The sequence below is a fragment of the Cloeon dipterum genome, chromosome X, assembly GCF_949628265.1.
Source record: "Cloeon dipterum chromosome X, ieCloDipt1.1, whole genome shotgun sequence".
Classification (NCBI taxonomy): domain Eukaryota; kingdom Metazoa; phylum Arthropoda; class Insecta; order Ephemeroptera; family Baetidae; genus Cloeon; species Cloeon dipterum.
The window spans coordinates 18725159-18751284 of NC_088790.1; the positions used below are offsets into that span (position 1 = coordinate 18725159).

Consider the following 26126-nt stretch of genomic DNA (forward strand, 5'->3'; position numbering starts at 1 on the left):
TCTTTGAAAAAAAAAAATGAAACCCATTTTAGTTTAGTAGAAATTAAAACTTTATTATGTAATACATGTGTTTTGAACAAAACGATTTTTCTTTGATTTAAAAAGACTTGCTTTGCATTGACTTCACGCAAGCCTCAAAATTAAATTAAAGCACTCATTTGAGTAGGAGTAGTCTTCAATACAAATTGGATTGCGAGTTTGCTTAACATTAATCATCGTCTAGTACATTGGAAGGCACACATAATAATTCTTTCATCAACAACATCCACGAGTCTTTTTACGACTGGTTTGTGAGATAATTGAAAATATTTAAGAGCTAAACCTACAGTAATATATCGAAACCTTGCATTGCAGTGACTGGCGTCAGTATACCTCTTTCAAAGACACAGTATAAACGAAAGAAAGCCACAAGAAGTGTAAATAATATATGTATTATACTCAAGAAAAGTAAAATAAAAAATATTACAAAACATAACACAGCAACAATTTGTGACAAATTATCCATTCATAAAAGAGAGGGAGAGAAAGGACCCAAATATTGTTAACAAAAATGCATTTTCTAATTGCCGTCTTTTTTCTGCTTCCTCTTTCTGTTGGTGATGGCGGTGGTAGTGGTTCGGTTTTCAGGAACGCTCGGCAGTTTGCTGGCCGCCAGTTTATTGATGTTGTCAGCATTGGTGCTGGCTGCTTTCCTGGGGTCAACCACTAGCCTGGGCAGCCTGGTCGGCGGCCGGCTGTCACTCTGCGGGCTGCTTGACGGCCGCCTCTGCGTTTTCGAGCTTTGACTCTCCCTGCTGGCGCTCAGACACCGCTTGTTGTTGTTGATGTTAATGTTGTTGGCACCCTTACTAACGGCCAGTCGCGTGTTGGTGGCCTCTTTGGCCTCCTTGCTCACGGCCGGTGGATGGGTGGCCGCGATGGTGGGCAGTCGATTGCCCGGTCATCTGGCCACGGCGGCTGTCTGGCGCACTGTTGGTCTGGCCGTTGGACGCTCGCTAAAAGGCAAAAATTCAAATTTGAGGTATGAATGGACACAACTGTTAAATGGTTCACTATTTTATTGGTGTTGTTAACGATAGCTGGGTTAGTTGAAGATACAAATGTATTGATTAATATATTAGTAATAAAATTTAATTGTTAAACAGATTTTTAACCTTTTTTGGTAGCTGATAATTTAAACTGAGGATGGTTGCTATAGTTTATAGTTTCTATCTGAATGATTGTGAGGCGTGGAAAAAATCCCCTTAAAAACTATAATAGCATTTTTTGGTTCTAACCTGATTAGATTGTAAAGAATATGATCAAAAGATAATTTAGGAATTCTTAATATGGCAGTAACTAATCTTTGCAATATTTTGGTTTCAAAATTATCTTTTATAAGGTTATGCGGGACTATATTTTATCCAAAATTTTCAAAACATATTCTATATTTTACTTTCAAAAATTAAATTTTTCTTAACATCATTGGTCGAAATGATTTGCACACTCTTTGGGTTTAAGTAAATTAATTCTTTTGCCCTCATGAAGAAGAAAGAGTAAAATAATTGATTTTATTCGATGAAAACCATGCTCAAAAAATCATGCAGAGATGTCAAACCGCTATGAGAATACCAAAAATTATTAATACTTGATCTAAAACATTATAAATGGTAGATTTTAGCCAATCCATGTTAGAAAAAATAATAATTACTATCACACATTTCAACATGATCATATTAATGTTTTAGGATTAGAGTATTCTTTCAGGTTACATGTCGAGCGTATTATTTTAAGAATCTTGGTTCAGTTGGAGAATTTATTAATAGATTAAAATAATTGCTTGTATAATAAATCAAAATCTTCTTTTCCATCAATGAATTCCAAGTCTGAACTTACAGTGGGCCATTGTTGTTGCACGAAATATTCTTGTTTAGGCCAGAGAAAGTGGTGTTAGAACAGGAGGGTGTCGTGGTCGCTGGTCTGCTCCTCAGCCTAGTCACCATGGGCCTGCTTTTTCCCAGAAGAAATAGACAGGAGGATTTCAGAGAAAGAGATAAAAGAGAAAAGAGAGATTGAGATAGAAAATCGGTTGCATTTACACGCCACGCCATGAGCACAAACCAGAAGCCTATATTTGAAGCGACAACACTCACCTCTTGACTGTGGTCGTGGCAGTGCGCGCCAGTCTCTCGGAAACCTTCCTCGCTGCCTGCGAGGTCTTCAGAGGCGAGGGCACCACTGGCTGCTGAATGTGCAACATCCCTGCACGCAGCGGCTGCTGAGATCTCGCCCTTGTATGCGGCTTTATGTTGCCTTCCATGCTGCAAGCAGAAATTTTAACAAAATAAGATTTCTGAATAAAATTAATTTATTGAAATTAAAAGATATTATCATATATTATGACAAAGCCATCCAGCAAAGACAAAGAATGACATTTTTAATGTATTTTTATTTATAAAACTTGTATTTCAGTTGAAATTTAATGCAGCTTCTTCAAAATAAATAAAATAAACAATTCGGTTTACACCGAGGAAGCTGTATTTAATCCCAACTGAAAAATCATGACAAACCTCATATGCTTCTGCCTAAATTGACATCTATCTTCATTTGTATCAATATTCATGACTCTGAAAGAGCCAAACCTTTACAAGAATTAAAGTGTATAGTCTTTACAATATTTTAACAGAAAGAACCAGCATTATATTTATTTAACAAGGAAATTTTATGTCATATTTAATGATTTATCTTTAATTGCTATTTGAAAATGTGTTTTTAAAAGAGAAGATACTGAGGGTAAAGCACCCACTAAGATAGATTTTTATTTTAATTATGACGGTTATGACGTATTTAAATGAGTTATTTTTATTTTTGCGTAAATAAAGCATTTCCGAGCCAAAAAAGTTAACATAAATTACTTACTCTGCTCCAGGGTGAACTGTGACTGATCTAACTGGCCTGGGATGCCTCCTGAGAGCCTTGATCTGGTTTAATTTGTCTCCCTGCGTCATTCTCTGGTCAGTCGCCTTCAACTGGATGAGGTCGTCATCAAAAATGTTCTGATTAGCAGCATCCTGAACACAAAAATATTTTAATTCCAGACAAAAGTAATGTTTAGCAAAAAAGCCCAACCGCTTCATTGAGATCGTCGCTGAGGCCATTTCGGTTTTCGTCCTCGTTTGCCCCGTCATCCAGCTTCATTGTGTCCACCTTCTGAAGAATCTTGGACACGTTGTCTGGAGACGCTGCGTCAGCCTCAAGAGCCACGCTACGGTTGAGCTGAAGCTTGTTCTTGAGAAACTTCAGCACCTTCTCCTGCCGCATGCTGTACAAGGGGTAGTTGACGGTCGGGATGGCGTTCCGTCGCGAGTACCACATTTCAGTCTGCTTCCTGCGAATGACATGAAAAGAAGCCTTAGAAAAGGGAAAGAATACAAAATTGGCGGACTCACTGCTGGAGCCACAGCTGCTGGTGTCCAATAATAGATCCAGGCCGGCAGATTCGAATCCAAGCAATCGCCTCTAAGGCAGTGAACTCGTAGTGCTTCATAAGGTAGCAGCCAATCAAGGAACCAGTCCTTCCAAGTCCAGCTGTGAATTGGAATAAGTTAGCTTCAATTTGGTTTCGTTTCTATTTCTTGGTATCATATAAATGGTTGAGAAAATAATAAAAATTATATTTGAACTTTTGTGAGATCCTTTATATTAAAATTACCAAGTTCTTTTTTTTAATTGATTCGCTCCAAAATTTTAAAAGATGTCACTGCCCTAAACATGTTTCTTTAAAATTCATCAATCTAATTTTAGGATTAAGTTGAACAAATTTATACATGGAATGATGCAACAGACGTAATATTTATTTTTTCCTTTGAAAGTTGTAAGCTTTCATGATGCCATAAAAATGCATTTAATTTGAAGTGACATAGAGTGTGATTGGTGTGATACCTTTGCAGTGAACGGCTATGGCTCCGGGAGCAGACTCGCAGACACTGAGGAAGTGTTCCATGATGATGTCGCTGGGCGTGCTGCCGTCCACGAAAAAGAGGTCCACGTGCTGGAAGCCGCCGGCCACAAAACGTGCCTTGTCGTACAGCTTTTTGTTCAGCCTTACGACCGTGGATACGTTTCGTGCCTTAAAGTACTCAAAGTACGATTCAGGAGAGTGCAGCGGGTAGCCTTAAAGTAAAAATATTTAAATATAAGCGAGTCAAGTCAGAAACATCTGGAATTCGCAATGTCACGTTTGAAAAAGCAAAAACAATTTTCTTGAATCTTTAAAATTTAAATAATGTTCATCATTTAAAAATGACCTAGTTAGGATTCTTAAAGAAAGCTTGCTTAAATTTTGACATTTTAAGTTTTATCTAGGGTATTCTGAACCAGTGGTCGCGTAGAAATTAATTAAAGAAAATTCAGAACATTTGAAAGCTGTAAACAGAAAATCAACTTATTTTGGTCTAATTTAAAGGCGGGAAAATTACCATTGTCGATTTCGCTCCTGGGATGCGGCCCGCAAAAGGCAAGGAACTTTTCAGGCACAATCCAGTTCAAGTCGCCACTCTCCACCCTCTGTGGAATAATCAACGTTTTCCGGCTCGTTCATTGATTAAGCTGATAACAAAGAAATACCGACCTCAAAGTGCTCGTACTCCTCGACGTTGAAGTCATCAAAGTCGAACAGTTTTCTGCGCACGTACGCCTTGTGGATGGCGTGCAGACAGTCGTCCAGGGAGATGTGGTAGTTGGACGTGCCGTAAGAGGCATCCCTGGAGGGGCGTAAAGCTCTCATTAAGCAAGGTGTGTTATCGTGTAATGGAACCCAAAGCGTACCTGAAGTTTGCGAACGCGTGTGAATTCGGACCAGAGAGCAGCTTGACCACTTGGCTCGGTGTGAAGTGCAAGTACATTACCTGCAACATGGTCGGAAACATCTATAGTTTAATCGCTGCTCAGGAAATTAGCTGGATATTAAGTGCTAAGTGAAATTTAATGTTTTTGAGAAGCAAGTAAAATTTTCAAATTTAAATGCTGCTTTATTTACGGCAGTTTTATTCCCATAAAATGTATCCTGTAAATCGAAATATTTTTTATTTGCTCATTGAACCCATAAAAATGAAGCAAAAATCAAGACACTTTATTAGGCTATAATGCTATAAAACGCAGATAATATCATTTTTTTATTTTTATGGAAACAAGCAACAAATTGAAAGCAGTCTTCACGAATATTTCCTCTCCAAAAAATTAACTGTTATTTTGTAAAAATTAAAATTATTTTAGCACATAACACGACGTATCAATTACTTTTTCAACTCTCCATGGTTAAATTATATGGACAAAAATTAAGAATCAACTAAACAATAGGTGCTTTCAGTTTATAGGTATCATTTACTGCGAATTGACCAATTATTAAAATATGTTTCCTTGGAAAAGTAATTAACCGATAATTAATATCAAGTTACAAATAAAACCCGTGGGAATTTTCCCTTGATATCACGTAATCATTTGTAGCTGTGAAAAATCTGCTGAACAGCCGCTCATATCGCTTTCGTAATGAACTCGGGAGCCGCAACCGCGTGTAGCATGAAAATCCAGGGGCGCATCAATTAAACCGCAGCGGACGTCACTTTCGTCTAGCCACCGAAAAAGCATGCTGCGCGCACTAGATCGGCAGCTGTGTTGTGTGTGCGTAACCGAAAACCACGGTGGAAAGGCGACCTGGCTGAGCCGAGCCGCGAGACTGGACGAGATCGAATTAAATCTGCATCGCTGGGTGAACGACCGACCTGAAAGGGCGACAAAACAACACACGTACGCTGCAGTCAGTCGGGTCGTGCCGACTGGAAAAAGGTGAAAGCCGACCTGAGCTGGCGCGGATGCATTTTTAAAAGGGCACTCATTTCCAATTACCTCACGCCGGTGAGCGATTATTGAACTCGGATGCTGCGCGCTGACGTAACCTGCGCGAACCTTTCGAACACGACGAATTTCTGCCGTGAGAAATACCAAAAGGGCCACGAGGCCTTGTTGGCCAAAATGTGTCGAGTTAAAAAAATATTTGTTCACATTCACACTCGCATGAATTTTAATATCCCAAAGTGTGCTCACTTTCTATTTGAACAAATTTGGCTTTAGCTAATAACAAATAAACGACTGAGTACTCAAATCGTATGGTTTTTTTAAATATACACAAATATATTGATTGGTCTCTGCTTTGCGATGATTTTAATGGCACGTTCGTTTGTTTTAAGTCCCTAGCCATTTTCACGCCGTAATTATTTTTCCAATTTTATTATTGTGGATTAGTTCATCCGGGTGACGAGATTTTTCGCTAGTAAACATATCAATCACTCATTAATGAGTCTGCTCTGCATTCAAGCAGAAAGTGAACGCTTTTCAAACAAAGCGCGCAGTTCCTACTCACTTTTCCTTTCGCGACACTCAGAGAAATCTCTCAATTAAAGTGGAAACTCTCTTGCTAGCCCCGACAATTTTCCGATCGTCTGCTTCCATATAAACTAATTACTGGCTTGACCGGCGCTGTGATTGAAAAGGGGGAAAGAAAAACTTTTCTCGTCTCTCGCTTGAGTGCGGAGTGGAGTGCATACATGCAATTTATATCAATTTCATAGTCGGTTGCCTCGACGCCAATATTAGACGCGGCGCGGTGGAATCAAATAAAAAGCCACACCGCACCGACCGCAAACCACTTTTTGTTGTTCGACTGCGTGTTTGTGTACACGTCGTTAGGTCAATAAATTATAATCCATTTCGTCCGACATTTTTCCATCCCAGACGTCAATTAATTTGGGCCGCCAAGTCGGTCATGCAACATTAACTTTTCTATAACTCTCGTTAATTAAAGACTAAAGGCAGCTGGTTGTTATAGACACAAGGCTGCCTATTAGAAGTGTTTGATGCTTGTTTTGAGAGAGTTGATAGCTGCTAAATATTTTATATTGAAATAGGCCGCTCAAGCTGAGTGACGCCCGCGCGTATTGCATTGTGATGCAAAATAACAGGTTGTTGGACATCCCGGCCAGAATGTAAATTCAAACGCAGTTTATTCTTCCTGTGTGTCACGCTCGCACGGATCGAATAAAACAGAACAGGCCCGGCGTGTCGAACGACCAGAGGAGAAAGCCGTCCATTGTCTTTTGAGTATTTTTAAATTGCCAAAATACATTTTTTTCTCTAAATTTGCATGCCTATTATGGTGGGATGGAAGTCTGGGAGAAAAAAGATAGTTGTAATTATTGTATTAGATACGGTTCAAGAGGGGGTTTATATTTATTTAAAAATTTACTCGCAGATTCTTGTGTTAATCAAAGAGGTTTAAATAGATATGAGTAATAATTGTAATATTTTCAAATTTTCCTACGCATTCAATTTCAATTCTGAACTTCTAATTCATTTAATTCATCAGGATTTTGGCACAAACTTTCCAAATGGAAAGAACTTTCAAATAGGACACAAAGCAGAGCGAATAGTCATCAATTATTCATTGAAAATGTTCAGGGGAGAAAATGAAGCGGAGCGCCCGACATATGGAGACCCCTATGAAGCACGCAGCTCTCGTTTCCAGCGTGTGTTTGCGGTCATTCGTTCATTATTCACGCACGTGATGCCATTATCAAAAAGTCCGCTTCGGAATGTAGCCGGCTGCTGTCTAACGTGCAGCAATAAGAAGTAGAAAGAGGAATCGCGCCGTAAATATTGCCATTGACATTTCCAGACCCGCCGCGATTATTGATCCAAGAACTAGGAAAGCGAGAGTAGAGTGCCGACCACGTCTAGATTCAGAGCTGGCGCGCACAGTTCGCACTGGAGCAATTTTATTGAGATCCACGCAATCGCCTTTTTAAGAGAAGACCTTGTTTGATCGTCATATTGACACTCCTTTAATTGAATGAAAGCTTTCTTGATAGAGAGAAGTAGTGAACATTATCCATTTTTAGTCGCCGGCCCATTCCGCATTTATCATATCATCACAGAGAAGAGGCATCCACTAATTGTTGGTCTTAATTTTAAATCCCAAGTATGTTGTGGGTAATTTTTCCTATTTTAATCATTTTAAATACTTGACCTAAATTAATTGCAAATTTTCCAAATGCTTGAAATTCAAAACTTTCAAAGAAATGTAGCATTGTGTTTTCGGTATCAAAAAATTCGATTACCTAACAGTAGTTAGTAAGTTGCAACATTGAGGAAAAATCTTCAATTTCTTCTGACCCACGCTAGAGAAAATATGTGAGAAAAACACATTGTATAAAGAACTGGCTGGCACTCGCTTTGTCAATGCAATTAAGCGCTGAGAAATGAGAGATTACGCGAATAAGACGAGGACGTCAATGAGCACGGCAAACACAATAAAATAATTATTATCGCGGTGCAGCTCCCAGCCGCACCTCTCCGAACCCGACGGCAGCAAATGGCACGTTTTCCCACAGCGCGATAATTACCACCACACACACAGCGAGAACGAATTATAATGTATGCGATTGCCCCGTTAGGAGAACTGCGTGTGTCGTCGTCGTCGAAGAAGAAGAAGGCAGAAATTTTCTTTCTCGCGTGAAGCCCACGCGGACGGACGAATTTCTCCGCGTCATCGCCCACACGTCTCGTGAGCCGAGAAATTTGCGATGATGACCTCATCGTGCGGCTTTTAAAGGGCCTTTTGTCTACGACGCGAATCGATTCGCTCAAAACACAAACCATCTGCGACACGCGACACTCGGATTTCGCGAAATACCAACGCAAAAATTAAAAATAATTCGATTTATTGCTTCTCCATCAGGGAATTGGAGAGGAATCGAGCCGCCTATTTTCTGCACGGAAGAAGCCACGCGAGTGCTGATGCCGATGCTTGTATACAATGCTGCACACTTCACAGAGATAAACGTAATCCGGTTGTGCTATTCAAAGAACTATATTAATGGCTATTGACTGGCTCTGTTGACCGAGCAATTTTATTGCTTGTGTTCATAGATATTTTATGTGTCCTATTGAGGGAGTCACATTTTCTAACTTGTTTGACTAATTCAAAATCTGTTGAGCAATTTATAACGTTAAGTCAACACTTCAAGCTGTGAAAACTTGAAAGGAAGAGGCATACTCAATGATATGCAAAATAAAAGGGTCAAAAACGTTTGTAATGATTTTCAAGGGCTTCAATAAAGAGTAACAAATGACATGGTCCCAAGCATTGATGTACAAGAATACAGGACTGCGGGTAGAAAATGAGCAGTGCAAACAGTTTTTCTTGATGTTTGGCACAGTCTGGGTGTTTGTATAATTCGATTTAATATTAAAAAAAACCTTTTAAACTTTCAAATATGACTTTTTTAGAACCTCTATGCACAGCACTTCCCGTGGGCTATGAGAATGAGCTCACTGGGTCCCAGGTCCCAGTACCACCGCCGAGCGGATAATATGGAATAAGTGTCCCGAGTGGTTGCAGAGGAGCTTGGGCCCAATGTGGCCATCTTTTCGCCTCCCCGCACCGAGGTCTTTAATTGAAACGCCAGACATTTGTCCTTAAAGCCGCTGGAAAGGTGCGCAAGCCAGCAAGTGGTGAGTCGGCGCCGGTGCGCCTCCCAGCCCGTTGAGATATTTGAGCATTTCGAGTCACTAAACTAACCACTTTTTGCCATCTCTGACATTGGGTTAGCCAGCATTAGATCCCCGAACTGCTCAAATATCTCCCATTGCTTTGAGATTATAAAATGAATATAATAATAATAACCTCATAGATTCGTTGATCAAGCGGAAGCAAAAAAAATGTAAAAATACTAAGACGATAGAATGAATAGAACGTTCTCCAGTGAGGGAAATATTTTAAACGGAAGGAAAATCTTGCGGAGCAAGGCCACTTTGCCTTTATCTCCTTGTGGTTTTCTCACAGCTTACAGGATTTCACAACACTAAGGCTGCATTTCGGCGCGGTGTTAGCGTCACGAGTTCGTGCGGGCGTCGCTTCACGCACGCACGAACTGCTGCAGCTCCCAATTCGCACCCTTATCTCGAATGTGAGAAAAGCGTCACATGTGAGCTGCGAGAGCATAATGACTCTCTTCGCGCCATCGCGGAAATTACGCCGCCGATTTGTCAGCCTTTGACATTTATTATTCCGCTCAAGAGGGAGTGCGCGCAGAATGGAGCAAATAATAAATAACGCTCGCGCGCGCGGGTGAAAGGCTTGAAAAGTTAGTTAGCGGTCTCCGGGGGCGGTGCATTGTGCGTATTCCAAAGGCATTGTGTGCGTAATGCGAGGAAAACCGCGTGCGGTGAACAAAAGGTGCGGCCCTATGCATGCCCACTATCCGATTCGCAACCGGCAGTGGTGTGTTGTATTGGGGGCCGAAAGCATTTGTGGAGAAGAACACACTTCGAAAACTTACAGCGTACGATCCGATTAGGTAGGCGGCATTCACGCGTTTCTTCGGGTTCGTCGTTGTGTAATGCACGATTTTCTTTTTTGCCAGCGACGGAGCCTGAAATCAGAAATTATATAAATTAATTTTTAGGATTATCACCATTTTAGTCGTTGCAATAAAATTCAAATGTGTAAAATTCCCTAATTGATTTTCTCTATTTACCCGAAATTATGGGAACGATGCAGCTATTTCCCCAACCTTTTCATGTTTTCTGCGTTGAATTACATTGCATAGCGTGATATTCATAATCCATACTTGTTGGTAAAAAATTTAGAATAAATTATGGAATAGAAAATAAAATTTATGCAGTTTTGATGTTTTTGAGATTAATATTTCAAACTAATTATCTTGATCCTGTTCAGCATAGTCAGTTGTTGAGTTCTAACAGAGCTTTTAGAAAAATTTCTGGCCTACATGTAAAAGTATATTCTAATAACATTTTCGTCAAATTTAATATAAATTTTTCAGAGGAACTCTCTGGATTTGACCTTTAATTTATATTTTAGAGGGCAAACCATAAAAAATAATGCAAGTCATCTTATAGAATATCAGTCGAAAATTGCCCCTAAACGGAACCAAAATCGTCTTTTTCACCGTAAAACCTGTTTAAAATTCCCAACCCTTTTAAGGAAAACACCTTTACAACTTTTTTAATTTCCTGGTTACACTCAGTATAGTCCTGCTATCTAAACAGGAAACAGATTGTCCCTACAACAATGAGTCATGCATTTGTAAATAGATTTTTCTGTTACTCTTAAAGCGATTCCTTGTATACTGAGAAAAAACGGATTCAAGCGCGCATACAATCAATGGGCGTTGCTGATTTTGCTCACAAGTCTGATTTCCAAACAATTTTTAATCTCGATAAAAGGAAAATGGACCACGCCTTCAACTCGAGCGTCTGTGCTTGGAATTGAGATCAATACGCCGAAAATAAGTGTCACGTCGCGATGCAAAAATGAAAGACAAAAATATTCTGCTCACGCGAAAGGAGATCAAGAAGAGGTGGACGGCATAATTTTCGCTATGAGCAATTTTTCAAGTAAGCAACCAAGTTGTAAATCACGTATTCAAAGCTGTGTAAGTGCAGACCATTAACTCTAATGTTGCCGGGATGCGTTGTGTATCTTGTTATCCCGTTATGCCCTCCTGCACACCGAGAGAAAGAAGTGGGTCTTTCGTTTTTTCTCGCCGAGCGAGCAGCTCGATAGTGCACATATTCATCATGCACTCGTCTGTAGACGTTGCTCCGGACGCAAGACTGCTGGGAAATTCAAAACTTTTCCGCTCAGAGAGTTGGTTAGTAGTTCCGACTCCACTCTTCCGGCTGTTTGGAGCTCGTGAATTTTTAAACTATCCGTGCGCTGCTCGTTTTTATTTCTCTCCAACGCATCAATTATTAATGCGAATCGCCGGAGATAGAGTTGGTCTGTGTGGTACAGAAAATAGGGACAAGTTGGTAAAATAATTTTAATATCATAATGGAGCGCTATTATCTGCAGAAACTTTAATTGAAATAGCTAGAGAACTATAATTAAGTTTTTTAAGGCCAACAAGCGCTCATAAAAATGTTTAATTTTATATTCTCTTTGAACTGATCCACTTGAATGCAATAAATTTTATTTTTACCTTATTCTTAAAAGAAAAAATAGTCTCACGCATGGTGCCAGTTGGAGCCGAGAAACATGTCGGAAGACTTAGCAAAATTCCAACAACTTTTGATCAACGACGGCGAGTCTAAGTGTATCATTTAAGCAATGATCAAATAAATTTTTCATATCAAATCTCTTTTATAAACAGAAGCGAAAATTACGCAGACGCTCAAACCTTTTGAAAAACGAGGAGAAAAAGAGCCATCCAACGTCAGTAAATCGACCCAATCAGCGCCCACTGGATGCACCATATATATCAAGTTTCGAATAGCCGTTTCCAAAGTTGTTCCTGGGCAAGAGGCGCCCATTTATTATCCGTCGTTTTTGCTCTTCTACTCTATAGTTGGGTTGATGCTCACAAAAAATAGGCGTGAGAGAGGATAAAAAGCGAGCGGCCTCGCCCAAACTCTTTGTTGTTCATCCTCCCGTTGCTGAAACTGATAGTGCATCTCTATGGAAACTGCCCGTCCGCGTCGCAGAGGTTATATCACTTCTCATCTGCCTGCGTTTGATAATGCGCTGAATGTGTACTGCAGAGTCTGCGTGTGCAAGGTCAAAACGGCGGTGTGGGTCGGCCTCTCAGTATCCGCCTGATTTTGCGTCGAGGCGAAGGAGGGAAGCCGTGAAAATTGTAAAAGTCTGTGCATAAATCACAGGAGGAAGCGGCGGATATGTTGGAAAGGAAGGTTGCGATTCTATGCACGTATACTTAACACGCAAACTACTATATGCGCCCGAAAAGAAATTTTCTCACACAATATGAGTTGTGGTGCGCCTTGAATCTCGAGTACGGCTTATTTTCTAATCAAAAAATACGATCAGCATCTGAATTGAAAAATAGCCACAATTTGTGTTCTTTCGTCAACATTAATACCCAAAAATTTTCCCTTTTTAATTATCTAGCCTTGTTGCTTTTTCCAAAAAGTCGCGCTTAGAGGCGGAATAGTATTGAATGAGAGATGCCTTGCAATCTGCATTGACTCACCGCCGGCAGGTTTCCACCTTTCCTGCCAGGCATCCTGAGATTCTCAGGCATGCGTTTCCAATAGATGACCTAAGTGACGAGCTATTTCCACAATTTAAAAGCAATGCCAAGGAAATTTTCGTTACTAACAGTAAAATAATAACATTCAATAATTGCTCAATTTGGGATCACGATCTATAAATGGGATAAATGGTTTCTTTCAGAAAAAAGCATGCAATCGAACCTCATAATAGCTTGCACAACCCATCCATGATCGAGCTTCGTCGTTTGATTTACTGTTGCTCAACTTGATACTTTGAAAAAGATTTTTTTCTCTCCTTCCTTGTAACTTTATTTTCCGTTTCTGCTCCGCTCGTTCGTAGCACAAATAGTCTCGAGTTGCTTTTCGGGCGCGCCGGTGTATGATGCGACTCTCTGAGCGGTTCCAATTGAATGCACGCACACGTCCTTGGCGAACTAGTCACCCGTTGAGGCGACACATTTCTCACTTGTTTGTTTGCAATATTCTTAATTAGCCTGCTGCACATAAGTGTGCACAATGTTCCATGTGTGCGGTTTTCACGCGGTTTCAATTGCCGTGGTGATTTTTATATATGCACCAACGGCACTGCGGCTAATGGAATATCATGATGTGCGTGGGATATCTGTTTTAAAGTCGTGTGAGGAGCTTGACTTTGATTGATGGTGATGGTGGTTCGTTCATTGTTCAGTTAAATGACACGATATTTTTTGCACATCACTCTTCTTGTCCGCTATTTTATTGGCACAGTGGGAAATAATTTTGGCAAAATTAAAGGTGGTAATGTAATAATTGTCAACCTTCATTTTCACAGAATAATTATGACGAGTTAATTATATTAGATAATTTTTTATCATGTTGACGTTTGAAAAAACTGCCGCAGACAATGTTATCGCTTAGAAATACAAGCGCAGTAAAATATAAATCAACCACTATATACTCAATTAAAATTTGATCCGATCTTTGTGTATTTTTCAGTTCATCATTATGCTGGAAATAATCGTTACGACCTTTAAAACAATACATACTGCATCAGAAGTCTATATTCATTTCTTTCTGAGCGCACGGACATTGATCATGCACCACGCAATATTTAATAACGCCTTTCAGAAGTGATAATTTCATTGTGGCTTGTGGCAGTGCTATTTCTGTGTTGCTGATTATTTATGTCATTATGCAGACGAACACCACAAGTTCAAACGATAAGGTCGTCAGAATAATGCATGAACTGTTATAAAATAAAATCTAACCCTAAGGTCAACGCTCAGCCACCCTATCGATGACGAAATATTCAAATATCGCAGCCGATCGATGGGATATTTATATATCATTCTCTTCTGTTCAAGGATACGCACGCAACCAAACAATCCGTTGATTTACAAAGTGCTCGTAAAAAATTTCCAGAGGATAGTGAGTGACGCTTCAAGCATGTAGGTACGTGTATATTCAAATAAATAAACAGACAAGGGGACGCAAGTCACGTGTCAAAACTGTTGTCAGAAATTGAAGAAGTTTGGCTACTGGCGTGAGACGTGCTGAATGCTGCATCATGCGATCGACTCTAGCTTTTTACGATCGGAGTCACTTTAATGAATTATGCAGCTTTTTGAAGGCAAATCAACCGTTTTTTTCCGACTAAAAGCGATGCATGCTGGCATTAAAGGTGTTGCGTGCAACCTTCCCCCTTGTCATCCCCTTGCCAGCGCCGTGACCCTCGTTTTAGCGCCTGCCTTGAACATCTCCCTGAATTTTTAGCTGTGCAAGCGAAGCAAAACACGACGTCCGTTTTTGTAGGGTTGCCACAGTCAAAATTTGTCTGTATTACACAATAATCAATCCCTCTGCTGCATTCCTGTATGTTGTATCCCCTTTAGTTTGAAATTTTCTCAATAAGGGACGGTTCTTGACCTTCAGCAGCAATGCAGAATAAGCCGAAGAGGCTCACACTTCAAAAACAATTCTTGAATAGGTTTAGGAATTTTTATAATAGTCATCTAGCCACAACACAATTATTTTATTGAACGTACTAAATGTTTTCCCCTTGAGAAAGGTGGAAAACACTATTAAAGAGATTAAATAATTCAAGTAGTACATTTCTAGGTTACAATTGCTCCGTTTCATCTCTTGAATTTAAATCTACAATTTTTATTGTTAAACCGGAAAAGAAGTCGACATCTTATTTTAAACATATGTTTATCTGTGGCCTTTACGAACATTAAAATATTTGCCACTCCTTTTTTATACAGACGATGCAGGTTTTTTTATTTTGGCAACCCTAATGGCGGGTGAGTGAATTTTACGACTTTTATTGCATAAGGGTGTAGCTACAACCCTCGAAAAAATTGTGTGTTTCGCTGTCGAAATTGATGTTTCAACAAGTTGAATGCCGAGTGCGTGAGTTGCACGATCGCGTTATACTCGGTTGAAGTTCGTAATTTGATTTGTCTGCCTGCCTAGCAGTCGCGAGGAAGTGACGATCATAAGATTACGATTACATGTTGGTATATCAGCGGAAGAAACTAAGGGCTCGAGTATTTATTTCGTCACGGTCACATTTGTATGCATTTTGTAATAAAAAAATCAGAAAAAGGGTTGCGTGCACCAACACATGTTTTTGGAGAATGTATGCAACTGATTCTTGCGGGAAACGGGAACAAATCTTGCATTCGTTAAGAACCGTTGCAACATTTGTCTCGGAATTTGAATGGGTCTAATGTATAATATTCGTATGTATTGTGTGGCAATAAAAAGGTATATATCAACAAAATTGAATTTCTCGTGAGCACGATCCCATTTATCGCGGTGTAAAAAAATATATAGAACACGCCATACGAAATTTGATTATTTGCTGCAGCATGTTTTTACGAATATATACACATGAATTTTTTTGCCTCTCTTTTCCCACGCCCGAAAACTAATTTTACAGAATGTGCAGAAAATCAACCTCGTAAATTTTGTTGTTGTGTGTGTTTATCCATTCCCATGGGCGGCCAAAAGTTTGAGGCATAGCGAGAAGCGCTTTCAAATGGTGTTCGTTTTCTACTGCGATTCTTATACTATAATAATGATAATGATATACGCAAGGACGGAATCATTGATATTATTCAGCGAGCGCGAGCTTGCGTGTGGCGGCCAAAAGATGAGGGGTTGCTTTGCTCGCAGAGCGGGGAAATTTGTTTTATCATTGACCTCGGGAATCTGCCTTTTCTTGGCCTACTTTCGGGGGTTGGTCGACCTTGGCGGGGAATTAATTTAGATGTAAATTGTGCACGAGCTGGAAATCAAACAAACGAAGCGTGCGGTATACGAGGAATGCCACCGAATGGAAATGCGAAGGATCTTGCTGCGGTCGTTTATGCAAATTCCGCTGCGTAATCCAAGCGAGGGTGGTCGGGCTATTTTCGTAATCTTGGACCCAGGCATGGAAATTCCCCACTGACGATCTTATTAGTGGAGATAACAAACACATTGGCATCAACTAACAAGTGTTTGTTGAGCTGTGAAAATAATAGGCCTGCTCTTTTAAATTGAAATCCGATATCAATTACTACCATTTCTCCAATCCAATATTGCATTTATAATGTAAAGCATTATGGTTTTTGCAAAAATTGTCTTCTTTAACCTTAGAGGAATATGTCATAATTTTATTATTAAATATTAATCCTTTTACAAGTTGTAAACATTTAAAAAGAATGATTCAAAATCAAATTTTGTAGCTCACTATTAACTTAATTGCAGCTTTGTGCTTTGAATGTAAAAAATACGTAACAATCTCACGATTCAATAAAATTTTATTTTTGAAACTTAGACATCCAGCATTTTTTACTATTGTTATAAGCGATTTTAATCAATGAATAATTTGAAATCAGCATTATAATTTAAAACTAGTTCAAACAAAATAATGTGCTATTTTTCAATCATTTACTGGAAATCAGTTCTCATCAATAAATTTGTTATTCTGGACAGCAAAAAGCTGTCGAAATTCGCTTCAAATCGTGCATAATCTCGGCCATTACACCCCACTGAGGACAAAGTTTGGCTCGGTTTCAACCAACACAAAGAGCTCACAAGAGATAGCATCATTAATTTCAGCCGCAGCCGCTCAACGCCAAGATCTGATTCGCTCATGGTTTCACGTTCAAACACACCTGTTCGAAATGGAAAGCTGACTTAGTTTATTTGACTGGCAAAAACACATTTTGTACATGCGTACGGTTTATAAATTGAAAGCACAGTCGGTTTTTTTCCTTTCGCTCCAAACTCTATGCCTGCTGGTCTTTAGCCACCCAGCAGCATCGTATTTAAATATTGATTTACCACAACATTCGCAAACAAAAGAGCCGCAGCGAGAAAAACTCATTTTGCAAAATGCAGATCACAAAAGATTCGCATAAATTTTCGTCTACCATATTCGTGGTTCTTAAAAGATTTTGTCAGAATTGAAACACAGGTATCAATTTAAATACGCATGCGATTTGGGCAAGAATATTCCCCAATCTTTTTAAACTTCTCTAAATGATATCCATAACAGGCAGTTGGATTTGAAATTTATTTATAATATAGATAGCAAAATTAATTTTGATAGAAGTACACAGTTAACCTGTTTCTTATCTATCATACGATATCGACTATTCAAGAAAAAATACAGTACACAACAACAATTGAAACAGGTTTTATGATTTCCCGGATTTCCCAAAGAATCGCATTCATTGTAACTATTTTCGTAATTTAACGTTTTTATGCCAACAATGATGATTTCTTGGTTTCCTGTGCGTAGTTATAATATTAAAAAATAATAAACCCGTTTCAATTTTCGTGAGTATAGATTACGGTTGGCCATTTTCTTGTTTTATGGAATCACAAAAGTTTTACTACTGACATTTCCTGGAGCTGAGCGTTTTTTGCACAGCATGTGCGCCTTCCTTTCCGACGAAATTGGATTTCCTTGGGATAATTTCACTGTTTTCATGCGTGTATACGGAGCAGTGACGTGATCCTGTGGCCCGCAGTTTTATTTGAGCAGCGGGAGTTGTTTCTTGTTCGCTGATTCATTTAGTTGAGTGTCGCATTATGCTGGCGCGTCTCTCTGGTGAGTGACTTTTTTGATCCGTCTCTCGTCTGCAGTTCCTCTGCCGGTTTATCATTAGAACTCTGCGAAATACAGCCTAAGCGCTAAAAACGTCAGCAGAATGGCGACAAAGCCCAAAGCGGCTGTCAGAGAAGAAGATTAATTTTGATAATTGCCTGATTAAGATCGAACGCCAACTCGAGTCAGCAGAAACCGAAATGCGAGCTATATATCCTGATAAGCGCCACTAAAGAGATTTACTTTTGTTGAACAATCTTTTTTTAGTGTGTTAGAATGTGATTTTTTGAACAGATCTGCTCCAAAAATACGGATGACTGTAGTCATCGGATAAACGAAAACGATTTTGTTGAAAAAAAAGAAAGAATATAAAAAAAGCAGTCTCCACTTTTAAAGCATCCGAGTTCCTGTTTAAACTCAAAATCTAAATTTAAGCAAAATGTACGGAGCAAAAACATTTTTCAGATAAAAGCATGAGGTTTTTGTAAAAATATAAATTTGACCGTCGAATTCTATGAATCGGATATATTTTTAAATGAGCATCCTCAACTTATTTAAAAGGCTGAGCCTTCTGTGAAAGAGGCAATCCTTGCCGGTCCATAAATTAAACGCAAAGCAAGGTTCACGAGTGGCACTTTACAGTAACTCGCACATTTTTACAGCCACGCGCACGAGCTCAGCGTAACTTTAATGAAAACTCGCTCGGCAAGCTCATATTTTAATAGTGTGAATCGGGAGTGAAAAAACTCTCTGTGGGTCGGAGCAGGAAGAGACACACTCTTTTTTCTCTTTCTTTGCCATTCTGAGAGAGCAGGTCATGTACCAGCTTTTTTCTTCGGTTCGAGTGCATAAACGAGGGCTGCCTTTCACTCATTCGTTAGGATTAGGCAAGTAGATCAGATGCAAATATTTGCTATGCTCTTGCTTTTTATCCACCTCTCATTCGTGCTTCCTCACTGCCGCGTTGATGGGTTCTTAATAAACAACTTCAGCGAATTGCGGTCTCAAAACGGCCTCTCAGCCGCATTCATTCGTTCACCTGTGCATGTTCTGCGGCGCAGAGGTCACCGAGGATAATTATATTCAATCTGGGTCAGGTCGACTTTTAGCTCACAGCACTGATGAAGTGCGATTTTTGAGCCGAGCGAAAGTTGACTCTGGCTGTCAACAAATTCTTGTTTATCTGCAAAGGTCACAAGACTCGACCCGTAAACAAAATCAAAATGATATCTAGATAGTGGTGGTAAAACTTAATTAAATTATTGATTATAGTTTGGTCTTAATTAGCAAGCTTGAGATATACTCATTGCTTTCCAAACAACTTTCTAAATACCGTTAAATCCTTTTTATTTAATAAAATCTCCATCATCACTCCCGCGCATTTTGCTTTTCTAACCTGCTGTAATGGATCATAGATTAAAATTTTGTGTGGTAACCAGAAAATGTTTTTTTTATTGGAGCTCTTCTTTTTCTCTCGTCTGAAAAGGCATCAGAAACCAGAGTAATTGAAGCAACTGTCACAGTATATCATTCCAGGGTAGAAACGGGAGCGTGCGTCGCCGCGATAAAGTGCGATTATTTTCGAATGCACTTCTGACGTTCGGTTCGTTCACCTCATGACCCTATCTCCTGTTCAAACATAATGCTGTCTGCCTCTGACGCTCCACGAAATTAGCTTTTTGAGGCAGCTAGCGTGATCATTCGTCGTATGCATATTTTGCTGCACGCCCGAAATAGCAGCAGATTCCTAGCTGCGACTTTTAACTGCTGGAGCAATTAGTCATAGTTTACAAGTGCCACCTTTTGAAGCAACACTGCACATCACAAGGCTTCAGCATATGTATTGCTACTCGCTTCTGTTGCACAATTGTGCTGCATATAAGATAGGTATACAAACGGGCAGGTGCATTATTTGCACAAAAGGCCTGGTCGGGTGATTCAAATGCATACTTGGCTCTCCGGAGCAGAGCTCAACATAGGCAAAAAAGGGACTGAATAAAACAGCAGCTTGAAAAGTGCTGCGTCAGTTGGCTCTTTGAGAATTAAGTGCAGCAAATAATGAGATCTAAGGATGCACGACACTACTTTTGTCCTCTAGAGAGGAGTTGAAAAGAAAGGATTTTTTCTATTATTGCAAAATGTGTTGATAGTTGAAACTGACAATGCATGGTATTCTTAATTTTCCTATCAATCAAAGGTGTAATTTTCAAATATCTACCAATGATTTAATTTCCCCGTGTAAAATGAAACCCAAGGAAAAAATTTTCATTTTGGTGTCTTCCCCTAAAAGCACTCATAATAATTGTGGCTGTGCTCTAGGAATTATGCAATGCAACACCAACGAAGGAGGCATGTCTCGTCCATCAATCAATCAATCAATCGCAAATAATTACTGCAATCCCGGCACTCTCTTATCCAGCGGGCTATTCATCATTACCTCACCGAAGTGATGCATAACATTGCCTTTCTCGGACAAATAAGCCACCAGGGGGCACGATCGAGCGTATTAAAAATAATATCAAAATCTCGTCACGTCCTCGGGACCTGTTTGCTTTATATTTTTGCGGAGAAGAGAAACACGCATGCGAGCGTGCAACCTTGCCTTATCATCACTAAGATAATTATTACCCGTGAAATAAGCATCTTCTGCCGAGCACGGGAGGACAGCAGCTTCGCCTGAGGAAGGTGACTCACGGTCGGCCGAGTGGGCTCCTCGGAAGGGCCCCGCCTGCCCCTCAAGGCCCCTGACACCGCCCACCACCCCTGCCTGACTCGTCTTCCGCACGGACGAAGCGTAAGTGCCCACGCACCCACCGAAATGACTAATCACACCGCCTGGGCTCGGCTGTTTAGTTAACAGCGAGAACAAAATCTCCGGTCCAGACGTCTATAATTGATTCAGACGCCTGTTTCTGTTTTTGATGAGCTACGCGGCTTCCCACTAACCAAAATAAAATAAAATTTGAGCTGTTTGCTATCTGACCAAGCAAACATAGTCTATGGGAGAAATTTTAAAATTATGTGGTTTAAAATACATGTCACACAAAAATTCAGATAATAAACTGTTTGATTCAGAGCTCTTAGATGATGTTATTTTTTTATTTAGCTAAAACTTAAAGAAATATTCTACATTATTTCATATTCTAATAAATTTCAAATGTCAAGAGAACAGAGAGAAAAGCAAACAATCATCAAGTTGGCAGGGAAAACAATGAATGGTGCACAACCCGGCAATTTTCCACACTGCAGTGGTTGCGTCAATGTCTCTTTGACATTGACATACGTCCAGACTAAAATCCTCTTGCCTAACAATCAGCCGGCTCTATTACAAGTCATGTTAATTAACTCTTCGTCTCCGATGCTCAAAAGCAGTTTTCGCATGAACAGGTGAGCTGTCGTAAATATAAAAAACGCTCACGCACGCCTCGCGCAAGGGGCTAAATTTATCGCCGGCTTCGCTTGCAAATGCGCAGTTTCACGCCGTGATTTGATTAGTTGGCACCAAGTTCAATGTGAAATTTTGTTTAAGAGCGTGCAAGGTTTGCATCGTGTTTAGCTGACAAAGTCAATTTTGAAATTTCATTGAGCACTTCGTCTATTAAACGTCTGGCAGGCTATATGCAGTTCATTTCAATCAAGCTGAGCGTGTTAAGAGCTCAGCTCATGATATCAGAAATTCTGCTTTTTTTATGCATCGCACGAAGAGAGGAAAATGATGCTGCGCGCAACTGTCCAGAAAATTGGAAAAGAATAATTACTGCTCTGGATTTGTAACAGTAAAGTCTGCATTTTTATCTCATTAAAATTGATTCTTAATGAATTGCAATTATTATTTTTTAACTTGTATGTTGCAGTTTTGCCACCGAGGAGGATTTCCCTACCTTGAGTTTCTTCTTCAGCTTCATGCAGTACCTGTAGAGCATGGCCAGGTTGAGTGGGCCGAAGTCCTGGTAAAAGTTCTCGTACTCAAACTCATCGTCGATGGAAAAGTAGTGCGTCTTCGCCGTCGACCTGGGATGCACGGTCGTGCCCAATGTGACAAAGTACAGCCTGTCTGTAAGCGATCATAATGGAAAATCAATGATCGTTCACTAAAAAGCATGCGGGCACGGCGCCAATATCGGCCAATATAATGGTTAATTGGCCTGGATGTCACACCCCTACACGTGACTGTGACTGGGCTGATATGCGAGTGTTTGCATTGGGTTTGCTAGCTGTGTGCGAACGCGTCTTTCCTCTTTTTTTTCTCCGTTCGTGCCGCTCGTGATAAGATGGAATTGAATTTGTGTGCAGGCTTCTGATTGCGAGAGAGAGAGAGAGAAACGGCGGATTGAATTGCGGAGGTGATTGGGTTATCCATTAGGCACTGCGGAAACGGTACAGTTCGGAAGGTCAAGTTTATGGAATCGTGCGAAACAAATTATTTAAAGGTGATAGAAAACTATCAAACGGCTTATAAATTCATCGGAAATTCAAAGAATTTCTTGAATTTAAAAATTAAGCTGAGTTTTTAGCTGAATGCTATGAACTTTCATCATGTTTCTTGCTGAGGCTTAAAGTTCTACTGAGCAGAAAATTTTTAAATAGTAAAAGAACAAACAGAAAGCATGTAAAACTAATATCTTGAATGAAAGCCTCACAGAAGGAGTAACATTTCATAAAATATCCATTAAAATACAGTAAAAGTCCTTTTTAAAACTGTTATTTATCTGGTAAATACAAACATTTGAATGGGACTAAGTTTTATCGCTGACTGGTTTAAATATAGTACAAATAAAGGTTTTTCAGTATTTAACAGGCGATACTTCGCCAAATAATATTACCGTTCTCTCTCTCTCTCTCTCTCTCTCTCTCTCTCTCTCTCTCTATCTCTCTTAAAAGTCGTTTGTTTCTGCATACAATGCAAAAGCGGCTGAACTGCGTTGCTTTTGTTTGAATGTAGGGCAAAGGTATGGAACATAATAAGAGATAAAAAACGACCTGCGGCAATCAATTCCCTATCTAAAGCCATTCAGCTCCCCTGCTGCGCCAAATGAGTAAATGAAAAAAAAGAAACACAACAAGAGACAAATTTCTATTAAGCATCGCTTGCTGCCATTGACAGCTCAGAAAAAAAAATCAGATCGGCCGGCCGTGAATTGATCGCGCTCGCCACCCAAAACAGCAGACAAGGTCGAGTTCATCCGTGTGTCAAAGCAGACAGCTGTGGCCTCGCTGCTACCCCAAATGGAATGGATTTCGAGAGGGAGAGAGAGAGAGTGCGTGATTCCGTGTCGTATCGACACGAAGGGGTGAAAGGGTAGGTGGGTGCGGGTGGAAGACAATTTCTCTGCTTGATAATGTGCTGAAATAGCGACAAAATTGTCTCACCTTTTATGAACTCGGCAGCGCTGATCAAGGCATCCGAGTAGCGCTGTTTGCCCACGTCGTCAGACATGTTGAATCTGGAACAAGTACAGCAAAGAGTAATTTAATTAAACTGCGAGTAAAATAATTTTGTTATCTTAAATCAATAATCTTTCAATATGAACTGGTTTGCGAATGGAGTCAGGGTCAGGATTTTGTTTCATATTTCTCAATGTTGTTTTAATATATCCAGAGGTTTAATTTTGTCAACCTTTTTAAGTTAATCAAGTTCTCCTTGCTAAGTTTTAATGTAAAAGTTTTCCGGCTCCATCCATAAAATTAACGGCAACACATTTTATCGCGTTGACGCAGGACGCCATTATCATCCACTGGAATTTGTGTGACATTAGGGCCGCCGTGTGTTTAAAATGCAAATTTTGAAGCGAGCGTGCCGTGTGAAGGGAATAAAAGGTGCATATGTACGTTCGGGCGCGACGCGTGAGCTTTATTATTGCGCCTTTCATACCTGTCTGCATGCGAGGATATTTATTTTGTTATTTCTGAAAGTCAACAATGCAGATATTCTTTCGCACGGTATGCTAATTAACGAGTGGTCGCACTGATAATCTCATACACTTTGTTTTGCGAAATCCCTAAGCGTGTAAATGAAAATCTAGTTAATAGCTATTTTGCCGATGCATTTCCATAATTTTATCATCAATCTAGATTAGTTCACCTGTTATTATCGCTGTTTTACTGCTTTTTAACTATCATTGTAAAACATAGCAAAAACCATTAAAACATTCTGCAGTTAGAAGTCCTAAAAGTCCTAGCTTAATATAAATATTCTAATTAACTTGAAAACGACTGAAGCATTGTTTTGGTTGGACTTCTCGTGGCGATAAAAACAGCGGAGAACGTGCGCCTAATCGCTATTTCGGTCCACTATTTTGTCTTGTTATTTAGAAGTGCGCCGTGGGACATGTGGCCAGCAGTCATTTGTAAAAATATCTCGCTGTTCCCCTTGCGCCCAATTTGGCAGCAACGAACAAAAACAATGAGGATGGTGCCTGGTGAGTACTTTCTGGCCAAAATAGCTGGATCACTCCCAGCCACCTAAAAAGGCAACGCCCGCAATCTGTGTCTACTGATTATAACAAAAACTGTATATTTGATGCTGCGCAAAATGTTACTAAGTTAAATGGAAAAAAGATTTGAATTTGTATAATCACATTCAAATAAAAAATCTGATTAGGCGTGAGAATGCTTTAATTTAGGAAAATAAAATTGATTTCAATATATGCGAATTCAAATTAAAAATATGTATTATTTGAGCTAAACAGAAGAGAATATGACGATGGATTGACTTAAATTTTTAATCACTTTGTTGTGTTGATTGTTTTTTTTATAATTGGTGCTCAAAATTAAACGTTAAAATTGGTAAACATAAACTAAATTTCAAGGTTAATACGATTTTAACGGTCCTATATTTAAAAACCATAAGCTGTTATAATTAAAAATTTAAGCCTTTTTCTATACAAATTTCTCATACGAAAATCAATCGTTATTTATTGAGTATGTATCGTATATATTAAAACTTGAAATGAATCACATTCAATTTAGAGTTATGTCATATTTATTGAAGATTAAATAAATTATTTACAACAACCAAGTTGAAGAGCACGAAAAGAGCAGGGTTCAATCGTCAATTAAAACAACACCGTGAAGGGTGACAAGAGACAAAAAGTGCGGATCAGTTCACGCGAGCAAGGAAAGGGCTCACCTGTGTGCCTCCCCGGCCGACTAGACGGTGGTGGTTGGTGTGCGAATTCTCTGTGCAACACGCACGTAGTAAAAGATCTAATATCCCGGCTGGTATATCGCACGCCGCCGTGTTTTGCAGGCAATCACGCAGACGAGTGAGCGAGTGTCGTTCGGAGAGTTGGGATCACGTTCTCATCGTGACCGCTCGCCTGCGTGAATCTTACTGACAAAGTCGGCCTCTGGCTCGGCTTTGTATTTTGAAAACACAATCGGTGTGATCTGGCTCGCAGGCTTCGTCCAATGGAAGTGGAGCCGTACACGAGAGGCGTGCGCAGCCCGGACGACGCAACGGCTACGGCACCTCTAACGATCAACCCACGGCTCCGGCAATCGATATTCGGCCTCCAGCTAAGCATTCGACCGACACACTCGGTCGAAAGCCGTCAAAGAGGCTGCATCTTTGGCAAGCTGGTTCATTGAGCCACCCTTTGCCAAAAGTCATTTCAAAATTAGGGTTTTTGCAGGGCCAGTGCTCGTGGGGCCGATTTTGACTCGGCACACCGTTTTCCCGCCGTACGTCTAAAGCCTCGTCATTGGACAGCAAGTTGGACCCTGACATAGTTTCCAAACCCAACGCAACGCTGCGCTTCAATGCAGCGATGGAATAATTCGCAGCATACTCCAAGGGTACCTGAAATTAGTTTATTGTTAAAAATGTTTGAGTTTTTCCTAGTTCAAATTACTCAAAACTAAAACACAACTTTTTATGATTTTTCTCGTCTTCATAATAAAAAATACTTAAAGAGTTTACTTCTATCGCTAAGCATATAGAAATGTATGTCTTATATTGTATTTCTATTTTGGT

The 26126-nt window shown here is 39.8% G+C and overlaps 1 protein-coding gene across 3 annotated transcripts; it reads right to left on the reverse strand.

The window, feature by feature from the left end:
- Positions 1 to 26: 26 nt before the first annotated feature.
- On the reverse strand, positions 27 to 25658 carry LOC135945968 (dual specificity protein phosphatase CDC14C-like). 3 transcript variants are annotated; one of them, XM_065493924.1, is made up of 14 exons: positions 25281 to 25658; positions 23522 to 23595; positions 22033 to 22205; positions 10374 to 10466; positions 4807 to 4886; positions 4610 to 4742; positions 4458 to 4545; positions 3922 to 4152; positions 3429 to 3567; positions 3109 to 3367; positions 2899 to 3050; positions 2133 to 2300; positions 1876 to 1986; positions 27 to 995 (listed from the first exon to the last, which is right to left on the reverse strand). In XM_065493924.1, exons 2-14 carry the CDS (start codon positions 23586 to 23588, stop codon positions 941 to 943), a joined length of 1749 nt encoding a protein of 582 aa, XP_065349996.1. In that variant the 5' UTR covers positions 23589 to 23595; positions 25281 to 25658; the 3' UTR covers positions 27 to 940. The 3 variants fall into 3 exon arrangements, with proteins under 3 accessions (XP_065349996.1, XP_065349994.1, XP_065349997.1); XM_065493922.1 differs by having other exon boundaries at positions 1876 to 1989; positions 25281 to 25655; XM_065493925.1 differs by lacking the exon at positions 1876 to 1986 and having other exon boundaries at positions 25281 to 25655.
- Between the last annotated feature and the right edge of the window lie 468 nt (positions 25659 to 26126).